Below are 15,987 nucleotides of genomic sequence, written 5' to 3'. Positions count from 1 at the left end.
CTCTTGATTTGCCTGTATTTTGCTGTATTTATGAAGTACCGGAATATTTTCTTACTTTTCATACAATTAGAGGCAGTTAGTGTAGGTTCTAGAAGATTACATTATTTTGCCCTTGGCAAGAAATCATGATGAACATGCATTTGTTCTTGAAAACTTTCCTTATACTGTACACTAGTTACAGACATTCAATGTTGCATTAGTTTCATTGGGTCTATGCAATCATCCACAACTATTAGCTCCAACATTTATTGAAATGACACTGCAGGAGCAATGACAACACTTGCTCTTTTACTTCAGGCTAGTTTGCACAACCTTTGAACTAATAAAGGGAACAAAATCAAGCTGCATATATAGCGCTACTCTAAACCAGGGCTTTTCAATCTTTTCACCCATTGTACCACTTTTAGGATATGGCAACATTCGAGTACCACCAGCCACCTAACAAGGTGTTAAAAACTTGATGACCAAAAAAAAAAAAAAAGGAAAAAAGTGATAAAGTACAGATATTCCTCAACTTACAACAGTTTGCTTAGTGACTGTTCAAAGTTACAATGGCACTGAAAAAAGTGCCCAAGGCACAGCTGAGCAAGACACCTGCCTGCCCGCTCAGCAGCGCTCTTCCTCTGTCTGAGGTTTTCATTGTTGTGAGCATTTCTGTTGAGGATTGGCAGCAGGGGTGGAGTGGGGGGTGTTTGGTTTTTATTCCCCCTGTCTACTGGGTGGTTGCAGCAGGTTTTGGTCACTTCACATGACCCTGGGACACGATGACCTTCATAAATATGAATCAGTTGCCAAGCATCTGAAGGTAAATCACAAGACCCTGGAAATGCTGCAACATTCCAGCTGATCGGCGCTTCTTCTGGGCTCAGCAGAAGCACCAGGATCAGCCCCAAGCTCCAGCTGGAGCCTGGCACTGATCCTGTGCTTCCACTGAGTCCTGACAGCCCTGCAGCTCCAGCCATCTCTCACTCAGGCTTGTGCAGTGCTGCCACTGGTTCAGCTCATTCCCCCACCCCCACTACCACTTTTCTAGGATGGTCACGTATCACCTGCCAGGTGCCAATGTACCACAGGTGGTACCCGTACCACTGGTTGAAAAGCCCTGTTCTAAATATCAGTCACAGCTAGTTAATGCGATAGAATTCTGATCCTGTTTATTGCTGAGGCTAGGTAGTCAGAAAGAATCTGAAAAGTCGGTCTTAATCAGTCACTGTGTGTCAGAGAGCCTGCATGCAGGGAGAAGGAAAGACTCATAGGTCCTTCTGTTAAGTGAGAATTGCTCAGTGGGTTTATCTCATTACCTCCCTTGGAGATAATGTTTTCAAAGCCGAGAATGATTTTTCATTTCTAAAAAAATAAAATAAAAAATAAGCATTCTGAATTCTAACGTAAATGGAAAGTGCAAATGAAAACATTAAGTTATAAGAAAGATGTGATAGCTCAGCTTCAAAAGAAGTAAGGGAAGGATGGTGATTAAACCATGCTTAGAAACTGGTCAGAATACAAAGCAAAACAAAGCAAAGCAAAGCAAAAATCTCTTTGTTCTTGTTCACTAATGAATTGTGGAGGATTTGAACTTAGAGCAATATGGATTTTGAATAGCCTTGTGCTCCTAGTCCTTTATTATTATTATTTAGATCTAACAGTGATAATAGAATTGACACTACAGTTGGGATAGTTTTTGCATCTGAAGAACACTGCAGGCTCATGTAGCAATGAAATTTACTTCTGAGCCATGTAAAACAAGAACTTCCCATGATGTTGGTGAGATCTTGTAATCATCATGAGATGATAAAGAGTCCTAAAGAAGCTGAGCCCATTGGTAAAACGGTAACATTTTAAAAGGTGTTAGCAGATTGGACCTAGAACCTGTCTCCCATCTGGTTGCTGATCTTTTTTCTTTCTTACAAACAATGAATAATAGTACATGTCCGAAACATAGCCCATTAAATAAGGTTAAACTTCTCAGTTCTCAGAGGTGCTATTATAATTCTTTTTTGTAGGAAAGGTCAGGTGACCAGCTTGGCTAGAAAGGTCCAGTGGTGAGGTCTTGTGCTGTGGCATTCTCTTCTGATGAACTGAACTAGATACAATGCGATGGGAATACAAAGCTGATATTTCAGGGCTCTTGATGTTTGATTCTGGCTGTATTGCTTCTGTAATCATTCCTTGTTCAGGTTTGCCATTGGAGAGGTTCACTGAAGATACAGAATTATCTCTCTTGGACGGTGGTGGGCTGTAGTTTTGAAATCGCACTGTTTTCACTTGCTGAAAATAGAATAAAGAAATCTGGAGTTAATTTACTCCCAGAAGGCTTGCAGAAACATTGCTTTGCCACTGTATAAAACATACCCCAAACAGGCAAACTAAATTCTGTTTTACAATTTCCCCAGCAAAATGGGAAAAGACAAGTTACCTTACCTCTCTCATAAAATATCATTGTGTGTAATACTTTTAGCATATTGGACAGAATTTTGGAAAGGTGAGCTAATGGTTGTATCTACAGAAGTAGCCTTGTTTTGGAATGTTTTTGTAAAGGAGCAACATTTCTGAGACATACATTATGTGAGTCTTCCACACAACTATTGAGCCATTTACAGCTGAATTATAACGAGAGAAATCAGTAGCTGAGAGAAACCTTCTTTACATGGAATAGAAACTGTGCTGTGGATTGGGAAGTAGAGATGACTAACTCTTAAGTAAATTTATGTAAGATCATTCTTTTGATTTAATATGAAAGTAAAATCAGTCTACCCTATAATGTTATAATGATAATCTGAAATATTATTTGCGAAGTTAACTGAATTTGAAATAATACTATGTACATAATCATTGTTATAGTACTAATTTAGTAATAACCACTTATAAATGATGTTTATTAATGCCAGTTAACTTCAGCCTTGAACATATTTAATGCCAAAGTATAATCTTCAGGAATAAGGGCAATTTCATGCGTGTTAGGAGAACAGACTGTGTGGTGTACACTTGATGCTGTTATTGAAAAAAATAAGGTAGAGTATCTATCTACTTGAGAACTGCTTCCTGAAAAATTATGAATGATGATGAATTTTTAATATGGTAGAAGAAGAGAAATCATTAGATATCAGGGAAACATGTTAATTATATTTAATTTAAATTTAGACTTTTTCCAGTAGGCCAAATGTGGCTTTTGGTCTGAAAACTTTAATGCATATCACTATTCTCACAGAATTGCCAATAGTTTGTATTCTCTTAACATATGACAACTATAACTGTATCACTAGACGAATAAACCCTATTGTTACCTTCTCAGTGGTGTTTTTGAGGGTGTCTGGTTTCACCAGAATGGAAGGTGGAGCAGAAGCAGGTGGTTTCACAGCTAGTTCATTCTTTGGTACTTCACTGGTATCCAAAACGACCGAGCTACATACAGAAGGAGCTCTGCTGTTTCCGCTTCGGGGCAATAGCACTAAGGAAGAATTATGAGAGGCGCTCAGTTTGATTCCTGTGTCAGCTGTGCCAACTCCTCGGGGCAAAGAGGAAATAGATTGATATATTGGTGTTTGTTGAGATCGTGCTGGAGTTGGAGGATGTCGCTGAAGAGAGCTGGTTAAAGGAATAAGGGCTCCTGGTTGCAAAGGTTTCTGTAAAGATCCACCTAGAAGACAAACAATTAAAGAGAGGAGGGTTAAGATAACAATAACAACAAACCACCTTGTTGAGAATTCATATTATGAGAATTCATATTAAAAAGGGTGAGAGAAATTCATTGAATTGCAGGGTTTAACTGAATTCTAGAGTTTGGGTGGATCACACTATGTGACATGCTACTAGAAGGTGAAGAGCTGTTAGGAAACTACAAGGGTGAGCTAACACTGTAGCAGAGTACATGGTTTACATGAAGTATGTTCTAAGCTCATTTTCTCCTAAACTAATGAACCCCAGGAGGCAGATTAATCTGTGTTCCTCCAGTTCCATTGGCTACTAGGAAAATGATATGACTCACAGGTTCAACTCATTTTTCCTTTTGCCCTTTATGCTTAGTGTTCAGTAATCTAGACCAGAGATCCCCAATCCCTAGTCTGTGGCTCAGTTCCAGTCCACAGCCCAATGGAAACTGGAATGTGCAAATGGCACACGAGCACAAATGTGTGAAGCTGCATTTGTGCAAACGGCACATGTGCACACAAAACTACCCCCTCTCCTCCCCCGCTGCTGCCAGTCCATAGAACTGGAAAGGTTGGGGACCGCTGGTTTAGATTTTACATGAAAAATATTTACTGGGACCCCTAACAAGTCAGAGGGGACAGCACTGGACTAAGCTGAACAACAGTCTGACAGAGAGGAAGACATGCCTGTATATTACTCTCTTCTTTTTAAATACCTACTCAAACTCGAGCTTTGGCAGAAATTTTGTTTAAAGTTTGAATTGAAATAAATACTCAGCATGTGCCTTGGAGCTTGCATATATTCACCCAATTAAAGTTGTATTTGTCTTTCTTTTCTCACTAAGGATTTTTTTTTTTTTATGATTGAAGCACAGACATGTTTTTCTAACTATGTACTTTGTAAATGGGACCATGGAATTTGCTTCACTTCATTGCTCACTTCATTTCTTTTATTTGCAGAAACCACACTGGTATCATCACTCGTAGTTTTTGTCACTAGCCTTTTTTTTTCTTTTTGCATTGTCATTTGGCTGCAGCAGATTGATTAAATAAAGCAGCTATTGGGAACAATTAAGTGTTACCTGTACTATGCTGCTCTGTGGCAGAATGTAGAAAAATTGTGACCTACTCATAGGTTCCAACCTTGATGTTTCCTTGTGACTTTCCCAATTTTTCCTTTGAATGCCCAAATGAATGACAAATGCCCAAAGTATTAGGAATAAAGAAGACAGAAGAGAGTATTTACTGCTCAGATGCCAACAAAGGCCCCTGAATAGCCCACCAATTCCCAAATAGAAACAAGTGTATAGAGAGAAGTTTTTAATAAGAGTCTCATTTGCACTCTTTGTGCATTTAATTTGGAATGAATGAAGACTGAACCGAATGGATTCTAAGCATTTCGTTTGCTCTAAAACAAATGTGTATAATGGTCTATAAACTACCATGTTCATTTACAATGCCTAATAATGGTTACTATTTTCCTCTTAGCTCATTTTTGTGCCTAGCAGAATGCTTTCTGCCAATATAATTCTATAGTAATTCTACATAAATATTGTTTCAGACTGAACACTGACCTCATTCAGTTTCCGAGAACTATATAGTATCAGATTTTTAAAGCTGCTTCCAACACTTATTTTATCCTTTCAGTCTCTAAACAAAGACCCTGAGCATAGCAGGGAGAGGTAGAATTTTTACTTGATTTCTCCCCTCATAAAAATTTATCTGCCACAGAGTGTCTAAACATTTGATCCTCCTACCCTTTTTAGATCTTCCAGACACTGTATAAATACATCCTTGCCTTTAGTAGGGCTGAGGTCTGATCCAGCTTATTATGTTTACTACATCCATCCCGAGTTTTAGTGTATAATTAAAGATTTCTAGTCATATCTCTGCCTTTGGGGAACAGGCCCACTTGTTTGTTTCTCATGCTAGGACTTACTCTTCTTATTGCTACTCCGTCCTCTTCTCAGTGATGGTGTGTGCACTGAAGCGCTGGGCAAAGAGAGATTCCTGACAGGTGAAGTCAGAGATTTTAAAGGTCTGCTTTGCCCTGGACGGTGCCCTGGAATGCTTCCCTGGGATGAAAGTGAGGAAGTGGATAATGTCCAAGTTGCATAAAGGGAGGGCATCTTTGAATCCGAGAAGCTGGAGGATTTTCTGTTTGTTCAGGAGAGCAAAAGAAGAGGGAGAGAGGTGGCTCATTAGAAGCAGATATCTTTCAGGTCATTACATAGGAAACATATGTTACAGTTCAGATTCAGGAATTTTATTTACTTTTTCATTAGAAAAATAAAAACAAAATGCAGATAGTCCACTTCAGCAAATATTTGTACATTCTGAACCAAAATATCCTTGCAGATTATTTTAATCTTGCATTTAATTTTTTTTAAATATTTTTTTCCACCCATTACACTTCCAGACATTGAGAATTGTAATGTTAATGTTGCAGGTTCTGCATTTCTACAAAGCAAACTAAAACATGATGACTCATCTTCTAATGATATATAGCTCATGCCTATTATAATTACTTCTACCCAGCTATGAATATTTGAAGTACTATGGTATGTGAAATATCTGACTCCCACAGAAAGTGAGCCATTTTGTTCTGACCTTACTAGTAAGGTTTTGATTATTTTCTGAGGTATCTAGTAAGATAAGGTTGGATCATCTGGAAGTTGAATCATGGCAACTATATGTCCTCCAGAGAGGTTTTATTTCTCACCTAATCTGGATAGGCTTACTGACCCACCTAAGGTAAAGGAGTCAGGAGTTGGAACATTTATATACCAACATTTTTCTGCCTACTCACCTAACAAGCCCATCCGGATTAGGAGGACATCTATGGGGTCCTTTAACCAACTTGCTCAACTTGAAGAAGCTACTTGGATAAGCAACAAAATATTTTGAACCAACAAGAAGTTCAGTAGCGATGACTCAACTTCCAGACCACTCTACCTGGATGACTGAGAATCTTCATCAACATAAGATTAGATCACTTCTTAAGAGATCAAAGCAGCCTGCTTCAGCTTTTCAAATTCAAAACATTTTGCACAAATCAAATCCAGAAATATACAGTTCCATTCAGGCCTATCCCCACAGGCAGTTACTACTTTGGTAAATATTAGCAGCACAAATCCTTTGGCAGGGTAAACACATTCATTGTATGGGAATGCTTTCATGCTTCTGTGACTGACGAGTCTGCTAATTTGAATTAATCATATTTTAAGGTGTTTTTATTTTTAGCTTTTGGCTTTAGTCTACCATTGCTCTGCCTCATACAAATGTTTCTTCCTCTGTTTAGCCTATAAGCCAGCTGCAATGCTCCTCATTGAAAATCTGCAATTACTTGTACAATTTATTTTTCCCATTATGCGCGTATAAAATTAAAGGAAAGTCGTCCACTGGACTGGGTAGAAATGGGTAATGGGAGTGGTATCTGTGGTTCTGCTTTATAAGGCTGCAGGTATTCAAATGTGGGACGGGAGATGGATAATGACTGTGGATAGACAATTTATGTAATGATTCAGAATTACCAAAATTGTCCATTATTCAAGTAAATCACTTGGAAATAAAAATCAGTGGCGGGAAAGTGTTGCAAAGATAATAAGTATGTGCAAACATATATAGAGTTAATTTCATGTTTTCTAGATTATATGGAGAAATGTGTATGGGAACAGATACAAAAATTATTCAGTCTCCCAGAAAATAATATAACAAGGAAACCTGATAGATTTTTTTCAGTAGACAAAAATAGGTTTCCAAATTTCATGAGACGGACCCTTCAGCTGCAGTAGTTACCTATAAGAAAGAAGGATCAATTTGGTGATGGGGAGTGGTAAGCTTTGGAGGGGTTAATAAATGGTCAGGAAGAATGAGCTTGTGAAATCACCATGTCTAGAACTGTTCTTCAGCATAACTCACAATTTTCATGAGGACATTGTCCCTAAGGTAAAACCTGTAAGGACAGGGATGCTTCAAATATGCCAGAAAAAAAAGACAAAGAGGCACAAACAGGATATTAGTCAGAATCTTGCCTGGTTGTGGGAATGGACCATCCCTCACCCAAACAGACCGACTTTTTTTTTTTTTAGTAGTAGTAAGAACAATAAATGTTTCTAGAGGCCCACAAGCAGAACATATACTAATAACTGAAATGAAGATCCCTCTGGAGGAAGAACTATTTATATTCAAGGCAGTGGGTAGAACTGAAGAGCTGCTCAGCTAGCTAATTTTAAACAGTTACAGGAGATACTACCTGCTTATATCAGAACCTTTGCCCAAGGCCTGAGGCAGTTTAATTATGCTTGAACACAGCTTTGGAAGGGACAAACACATGCCTTGAATATAGAAATGAGTCTCCTATAAGCAATCTTCAGTCAATTTTCAGTTGTATATTATAAAAGGTATGACTAGCTTAATGCCATTTGGTATTTGATTCTTTAATGTAACCCCAATGGGAGCTTTGACAAAGTAGCTTTCAAGCTACATTAATTAAGCTTTGGTTTCAAGAAAAAAAAAGCATTAGGGATGAACAATTTAGGCTTGTTTCCTGAAAGGAGCATTCTTTATTGTTAAAATTTTAAGGTGAACCCCCCCCCCCTCAACAACCGACACTACTGTACCTCTGATGCCCAACTGGCAAAAACCGAACAGTTGTATCTACTGCTTATACTTAAAAAAGCTTATTGATGAAGCACCGAGGAAGCAAAGATCTTGAAAGACAAAAATCCACCAATTATTCTGTTTCTTACTTGTAATTCTATTTTCCAACTGTGGGTCCACCCCTTTTTCCTTCCAAAATTGTTGCAGTCCAATCTGATTGTTTCTTTGCTCATGTTTTTCCCCTGATGAGGCCAACAAGGTTGCAGAGCTCTTAAATTTGTTAAATTGTTGAGACTGCTAGCAATTTCTGCATGAGCAGAGTTGCTTTGATAACCTAAGTGGTCCTGATTTGCTGTGAACTTAAACCAGCAGCATTTGTGCTTCTTCTCAGGGAGAAAAGAAAAAAACATCACCTTGTAGTCCATTCTGATAACATTCCCATGACTAGTTTTTGCTTTGAAAAAAAAATATGGTTTAATCATGGGACAATGATTCATCACAATATTGAAGTTGTCAGTTTATTATGAACTTGGTTCAAAAGGATGATGCACAATATTAGTGTTCATAAGCAAAATACTTTATAAAACTGTTTCCAGTCTCCTGGGATCTGTGTTGGATTGTTCACTTTACTGGCCCCAAGGTGTGATTAGAGGCCATGTCATAATAAAATGTGCCTGAAAAATGAAGAATAGCTGGCTTTCCTCATTGGGAAGGAATTTAGTGTATATCAGCAAGCATAATTCTAGGCCCAAAGTGGCCTTGGTGTTTCCAGTTTAAATCGAGCAATTTAACATGATAAAACACAAGGGAAGAAATGTGTAAAATAATAACATGGTTAGTTAGGTAGCTGTTTGAGCATTCCACATCTCAAACCACAGACTAAAACCTGTCAATTTTTTTCACTGTTTACCTGCAGTTCATATGCTCAGGGATTACAATATTCAGTTATCCAAACATAACATAATAATCTCAAGAAACACCATTTTGAAGAATGACATATTATTCTCTCAGAATTAATATAGAGGCTTGAGAGATCCACTCAAACTCATTTGTTGTCTAGCTAATATGGTTGAGATGCACCATGAACAAGTATATCGTTTCTCCTCTATATTATCCATTCTGATCAAGGGGACTATGCACTAAAGAAAGCCACATTTTATTTAACAGATTTTGTTTTCATTTAAGAAGGTGCTCTCAACCTGTACCTATTTCTAACTTTATTTTATTTTATAACTGGTTCATTTGCATTTGTGTTTATAAATTTCAGCTTGTTGGGGAAATAGCCAAGTGATCTCTTATCATTAAGGAAAAGTTTACAAAAGAAGAGGGGAAGAGAAAGTCTGGAAGTTGTTTTGGATAAAACATAAAATAATCAACTTTGGATGTCTGAACTGAAATCCAGACATGCTTAAGATTAAGATCAAGAACCTCTAAATTGTGAGAATAGATTGCCTTGGCCCTCCTCAGAACTGACTTTTATCCATAAACTGAACACACAGTTTACCAAAATTGCTGGGAAGACCACTTATATTCCTTTGCAAATTATTGCTTTGATTTCTAAAAGAATGACAGAAAAAAAATATTCCCAAATTCAGATCTGGACTCATACATTTTGCTCAGCTATTTTGCTTTTCCCACCAAATCTAAAAGAAAACATCAAAAACTTTGCTGAAGCATTTATGGGAAGATGAGCTCAGTTTTACTCATCCCTAAATAGCTGAGTACATTATATTTTACTTTTCAGTTAATGGTGATTACTGGCAGATTACCTTACTTTTCAGTTAATGATGATTAAGAGGACACTTTTCAAGAACAGGCTGAGACTGGGAAGCAGCAACTCACCGAATGAGTAAACTGAAAATTCAGGAGTGGTGTAACTGGAGAATGCAAGGATTTTCCTTCCAATGCTGTTTTGCAATTATTTTCTTCATTAAAATAAACCTTTCCAACCTTTGATGTTCCTGCATCAAGGTTTCTTCTACATGTCTGTGAAGATTCATCCAGGTCATGGTTGTCCCAAAGATGCTTTTTCAGGAGGCAACTGGACTTTCTTGTTTTTCTTTGAAGATGTTTCTCTTCTCATCCAAGAAGCTTCTTCAACTCTGATCGGATGGTGGGGAATGGAAGGATTTATATTCCTTGCAGACAGCTGCTCATTTGCATTCTTTTAGAGAGTCGTTGGGGCCATTTGGAGGTCCAGTTGCCTTCTGAAAAAGCACCTTTGGGTTTCTTCTACATATTTCTTTACCACCTTGAATTATTTTATTTTTATTGATTCAATTTTTTAATATATATTTTATTGGCTTTTATAGGGATGGGGAGGGAATGAAATAGGTAGGGGTATAACATAGGGTAAAGAACAAAATTTTTATGGCCACTGATTTCAACCAAGTGATTCTTGTTTGCTTCAGTAACTCACTTTTTACTGAATAGTCAGGCCTGCTAAGCATTCTGAGATTAACCATTTCTATTTCCAGGAGAAAGAGAGTCTATTTTGAGCTGATTTCATATGAAAACAGAATATATTTAGGGCATTAGAGAATTTATCTCCACAGGTCTTCAGCTGCAGCTTCAGCTTTAGCTCTATTTTTTAATATATAAATATTTTATTAATTTACTAGTTTTACAGTCATAAGTACTTAATAACCAACATGTTGTCCTGGGTCCATTAGTAATTCAGTGGTACATATTAACTTCTTTAGTCTAGACCAACATATAAAGCTTTAGCTTTATACAGGATCTCAGGCATATTGTCACTTATACATCCATATCTAACATAAATATATGCAACAAGAAACTACAACAACTCAAGAGTTAATTTTTCAGAACTGCCAAAGATGAGAGAAATCTTTAAATTATAAAACTATTGTAAGAATAGTTTTCTCTGGTGAAATAAAACTGTGTAGAAAATACATTTTTATTGTCTCAATAGTCTAACTAACGGGTGGGGAACATGCAGTTTTGTAGATGTTTTATTATTCCTACTTAGCCTCACCACTAGGCCCTGTTAACTCAGAGTAGCCTAAAAGATAAGAGCCTCTGTGTTCATTAAGTTTGCTTTGATTTTTCTTTCAGCTAATTCAGGGAGAACGGGTCTGGTGCTTTTGTTGTTGAGTTGAGATATTGATTCCCACTCTCTGTAAAACTAGAGGGGGTGAGACAAAATTGGTGTGCTTTAGTTTATGCTCCACCCTTGTGGAATAACTTGCTTCCAGAGATCTTAATAGCCCTGTCCCTGATGAAACTCAGAAAGGCAAGCTTTTCTGCAAAGCTTTTAATTATTGTTAAGTATTTATGATTTCCGGAACTAAGCATGACTGCATCATATGGACATTAACACGCTTATGTAGTTATGTTTGAACTTAATTATTTAGTGATTTTATGTTTAATTTTGTAAGCAACTGAGAGTCCTTAGAGAGCAAGCAATATAGGGTATAAAATACTGTAAGTAAATAACTGAGTAAGGAAGGAAATAAAAAGTTTAGATGCATATATTAGATGGGACTCAGACTCAATTTAATTGAGAAGCCATTTTTTATAGCCAGATACTATACCTCTCAGAAGGCTATAACATGAAAGCAACATAATTCCCATAAGGTTCATCCATCTTGATCTGATATATTTTATTTATTTATTGTTGAATTTATACCTCGATTTTTTGCTTATTTCAGCATTCACAGTAGCTTACAATACAGAATACAGAAATAAGTTATCTCTGAACATGAAGGCTCTTATGTAAGCAAAATAACTAACTGGACTTGATAGACCAGTTTTTGTAACTAACTCTTAATACTCTGGATATTGTAAACAAGGCTTGGACATAAATGTTGCTTCTTCTCTTTCCCTTCCTGTTTCTTTTATTTCTTTTCCATTTTTATCACCTTTTTGATATTCCTTACCCTCACTGCTTTCTACTGGAGATTCTAGGGGACAGGATTTTGGAAAAAAAATCATAGGATAGTTAGTTAGAGATGATAGTTAGAGAAGATAGTCATAGTCTAGTTTTCATGGGGAAAAGTGGTGTGTTCATTTCCATAAATATAATAGTTCTTACTGAGTGTTCTGGTTATTTAGCTTAGAATGGCTTAAACAATAAATATGCTTCATTTTAAAAATATGTATTTCAAAAGTGTAAGTAAGGGCCAGGTTAACCAAGCCTTTGTGGGAGTTTCTACAGGTATTATGAAAACTTGCAATCTTATAAAAGGGAATAGTAATTTACTATTTCACCTTTTGGACTGAAATAATTGTAATGCCACTTCTATCCCTAGGATTGCCCTGAGTTCTGTCCTGAGCATTGCTCAACCATGACAGTAGTTCATGCATTTAAGAAAATGCACTATAATCTACTCCAGTTTATGGCATAAGAAATTTGTTAATTTTTAAGGTATCTTAAAAGCTTTTGTTAAAAAGTTTTCCTAATGTTTATTTAATCACCCACAAAAAAACACTGCATAGCAAATGCTGTAAAAAGGTTCACTGGCTGTGGATGCCTGCTCCTGGATCAGTTCCTCACTGTGGTATCCTGAGACCTCAATGCTTGTTTATTTGCATGCACACAAACAAAAACAAATTAGTCCTTCTGTGTGGCCTTATGTTGATCTACTATAACATTTTGTAGCAAATATATTGTTTCAATTAGTAAATCCATAGCTTTGATGTAATTATCCCTTTGAACAAGTAATTACATGTATAGTATCAATTATAAGCTATTCATTTAAAAATAAAATAAAAGAGAATCCAGGGTAGCAAAAAGACCAAGCTTTAGATGGTATTTCAGTATCATACAAACAACTGGCCTGTGACTGTTTTATACAAATTCTTTATAGAAATGTGTGCATCTGGCCATCATATACAAGTACATTTTTAGGTACTGTAGTTCAATGTTTATGTTACAGGAAAGGAAAAACACATATTATGATTAGGAGTTACAATATATAACTATTTTCCAGAGCCAGGAAAAAAAAGGGGGGGGGACTTAGAAGTCAAAGCTGATTTTTTGTTTCTTTTTGGCCAAAATAGTTCTAGGCAGATGCATTAAGGTTACACGTCACCAGGAGCTAAATTTTTGTAAGCAGCACTATCACCCAATCTTATTTGTTCATCTTAAACTAATTCAAGCCCATAGTGGCATTTTTTTTTCCTTCTATGGAAGAATCCCTCTCCAGATATTTCTGCTCCTTTCAACTACATCTCTCAATCTATAAATAGCATAGGTCAAACCTGAAAAATGGAGCAACATAATTGCTGGGGAAGATCCCGACTTTTCCTGTGATCAGTGACATTCCTTTTAGCCAACCTTCACGGTATTTCCCCAAAACACGAACACCTTCTCCTTTCTGCAGGCTGAGTTCTTCTGGACTGTGAGCTGTATAGGAGTGCAAAGCGACGGACCTAGTGAAACGTAAGGAATGAAAGTAAAGCAGCAGGCACTGGTTAAAAAAAAAATAGTTTCATTTATGCAACATAATGAGGCTATGACACAACACTCTGCTTTCAGGCCACACAAGGAGCTGTTGTGCCTTGTGCTAAACCAGAGCAGTGCATCTGAAGCTTCTTTATGTAACACTTCTGTTACACCATCTGGAATGCTCTGGTGAATATTGTATCAGATTTAAGAACAGACAACTTTTCAAGAATGCCAAATGGATCCCTTAGCAATATGTAGGGCATTTCTAAGTGTGTTGGTGTAACCAGCATGATGTATTCAATTCAAGATTAAGCTTTGGGCTAGGATCCTAGGTTGGAAAAAGAAAAACACAGACTGGAACAAAAGGAGTTAAACACCCATACACTTGCAGACAAAAAAGATCATCTTCCTTTGAACGCAGAATAATTGCACTGTTTATTAGCATCAGGAAATTACACATTAAAATTCAGCATCAGCTTTTTTGGGTTTTAGATCTGTCATCCAAATCCAAGTATTTCTTTGATACATGACATTGCAGTAATTAGCTGCACCAGCAAACAGAGAATTTTGTGGATCCTGTAGCTTAAAAGGCGTAATATTCACATGCTATTCCTAATGATTCTTCCTTTAAATTAAAAAGTTCTGTTTCTTCTGACAGTGAGCTTTATTTTTCATGTCAGTTGCTTGGAAGCTAATTTAACACATAAAGGTAGAGTAATTCTAGAATGATGTTTATCTCAGTTTTAACAAAATACTAGCAGAGCTTACTTATAGGAAGGGAGTTCACGGGTTTATTTTTTAAAAAATCCTTCTGATTATTGTCATTCTATGGCATTTTGGTCCAACCTTCATTCCAGACCATGTGCTGTAGTTGCTAGGCAATAGCATCTTCTGGCCCCACAAAAACGTTATCCTTAAGAAATTAATGAGGATTAAATGTACGTACATATTCAAAGACAGATGTTGCTGTAAGTGGGGAAGACTGACAATGGCTGTAGAATGCCCCATGGATTCAGGTTCCACGTAACAGGAAGGGCTGACCTGGAAAAGAAGAAATAATATTCAAAAGAAAGCCCTTTTAGTTTCCTTCCACAGGATGTTATGAAAGTAAAACCAAATGTCTTTCAAAGGGCTGGCAGAATTGATTCACCCTAGTCGAAGCTATAGTCCAGTGATGGCGAACCTTTTAGAGACCGAGTGCCCAAACTGCAACCCCAAATCCACTTATGCATCGTCGGGTGCTGGGTGGGCATGGCCCATTGGCTGGTTGTGGCCAATTGGGTGTGTGGCCCATTGGGTGGGCGTGGCTGCAGTGGTAACGGCAGACTGGGTGGGACTAAAAAATTCAATCAATCCCAACTTGATTGGGAATGATTGAATCCAATGAGCCGAGGTGGCGCAGCAGTTAGAACGCAGTACTGCAGGCCACTTTAGCTGACTGTGTTCAGCAGGTCAGCGGTTCAAATCTCACCAGCTCAAGGTTGACTCAGCCTTCCATCCTTCCGAGGACCCAGACTGTTGGGGGCAAATATATATATATACATTGCTTACTGGTGTACACCGCTTAGAGAGTGCTTGCACTTAAAGCGGTATATAAGTCTCATAAATAAATAAGTCTCATAAATAAACTTTTCAAGATCTTTTTTTTCCCCGCAAGAAGCTGAAATTGACTGATTGAACCTTTTTTTTTCTGCACACGGCAGCGGAGGCCTAAAGCGAAAAGGTTTTATAAAACCCAGCTGAAGGCCTAGGACTGGGGCAACGGTGCGCATGCCCACAGAGAGGGCTCTGAGTGCCGCCTCTGGCACCCGTGCCACAGGTTCACCACCACTGCCCTATACCAGTGATGGCAAACCTTTTAGAGACCGAGTGTCCAAACTGCAACCCCAAACCCACTTATGTATCGTCAAGTGCCGGGTGGGCATGGCCCGTTGGGTGAGTGTGGCTGTGGTGATAACGGTGGGACTAAAAAGTTCAATCAATCAATTCCAACTTTGCAAGATCTTTTTTTTCCCCCGCGAGAAGTTGAAATTGACTGATTGATTGAACCTTTTTTTTTTTTGCACACGGCAACAGAGGCCTAAAGCCAAAATGTTTTATAAAACCCAGCTGAAGGCCTAGGACTGGGGCAACGGCACGCATGGCCACAGAGAGGGCTCTGAGTGCCGCCTCTGGCACCCGTGCCATAGGTTCACCACCACTGCTATAGTCAGATGTCTCCAAGAAACTTTAAACATTTTATCATCTCTGCAGATTGGAACTGAAACAGAATAAGCAAGCCACCCCACAGATGTATCTCCCTGCAAGACTTCAGATATGGTATCCTTC

At 37.8% G+C, this 15,987-nt stretch overlaps 1 protein-coding gene across 3 annotated transcripts in view; it reads right to left on the bottom strand.

Annotated features, from left to right (window-relative positions):
- Positions 1-1,604: 1,604 nt before the first annotated feature.
- SH3RF2 (SH3 domain containing ring finger 2) overlaps positions 1,605-15,987 on the bottom strand; it is a 102,223-nt gene continuing 87,840 nt past the window's right edge. For all 3 annotated transcript variants that reach the window (XM_039351584.1, XM_039351604.1, XM_039351595.1), the window contains 5 exons: positions 14,606-14,700; positions 13,473-13,643; positions 5,587-5,804; positions 3,285-3,637; positions 1,605-2,268 (listed from right to left, as the gene is read on the bottom strand). In XM_039351584.1, coding sequence (XP_039207518.1) covers positions 1,966-2,268; positions 3,285-3,637; positions 5,587-5,804; positions 13,473-13,643; positions 14,606-14,700 — 1,140 coding nt within the window. In that variant the 3' untranslated portion in view covers positions 1,605-1,965. The remainder of the gene's footprint in view (positions 2,269-3,284; positions 3,638-5,586; positions 5,805-13,472; positions 13,644-14,605; positions 14,701-15,987) is intronic.

This window comes from Crotalus tigris, unplaced genomic scaffold (genome assembly GCF_016545835.1).
Source record: "Crotalus tigris isolate CLP2741 ecotype Arizona unplaced genomic scaffold, ASM1654583v1 scf7180000017568.12009008, whole genome shotgun sequence".
NCBI lineage: Eukaryota > Metazoa > Chordata > Lepidosauria > Squamata > Viperidae > Crotalus > Crotalus tigris.
The sequence above is the reverse complement of the archived record's forward strand: the minus strand, read 5'-3'. Positions and strand labels throughout refer to the sequence as shown.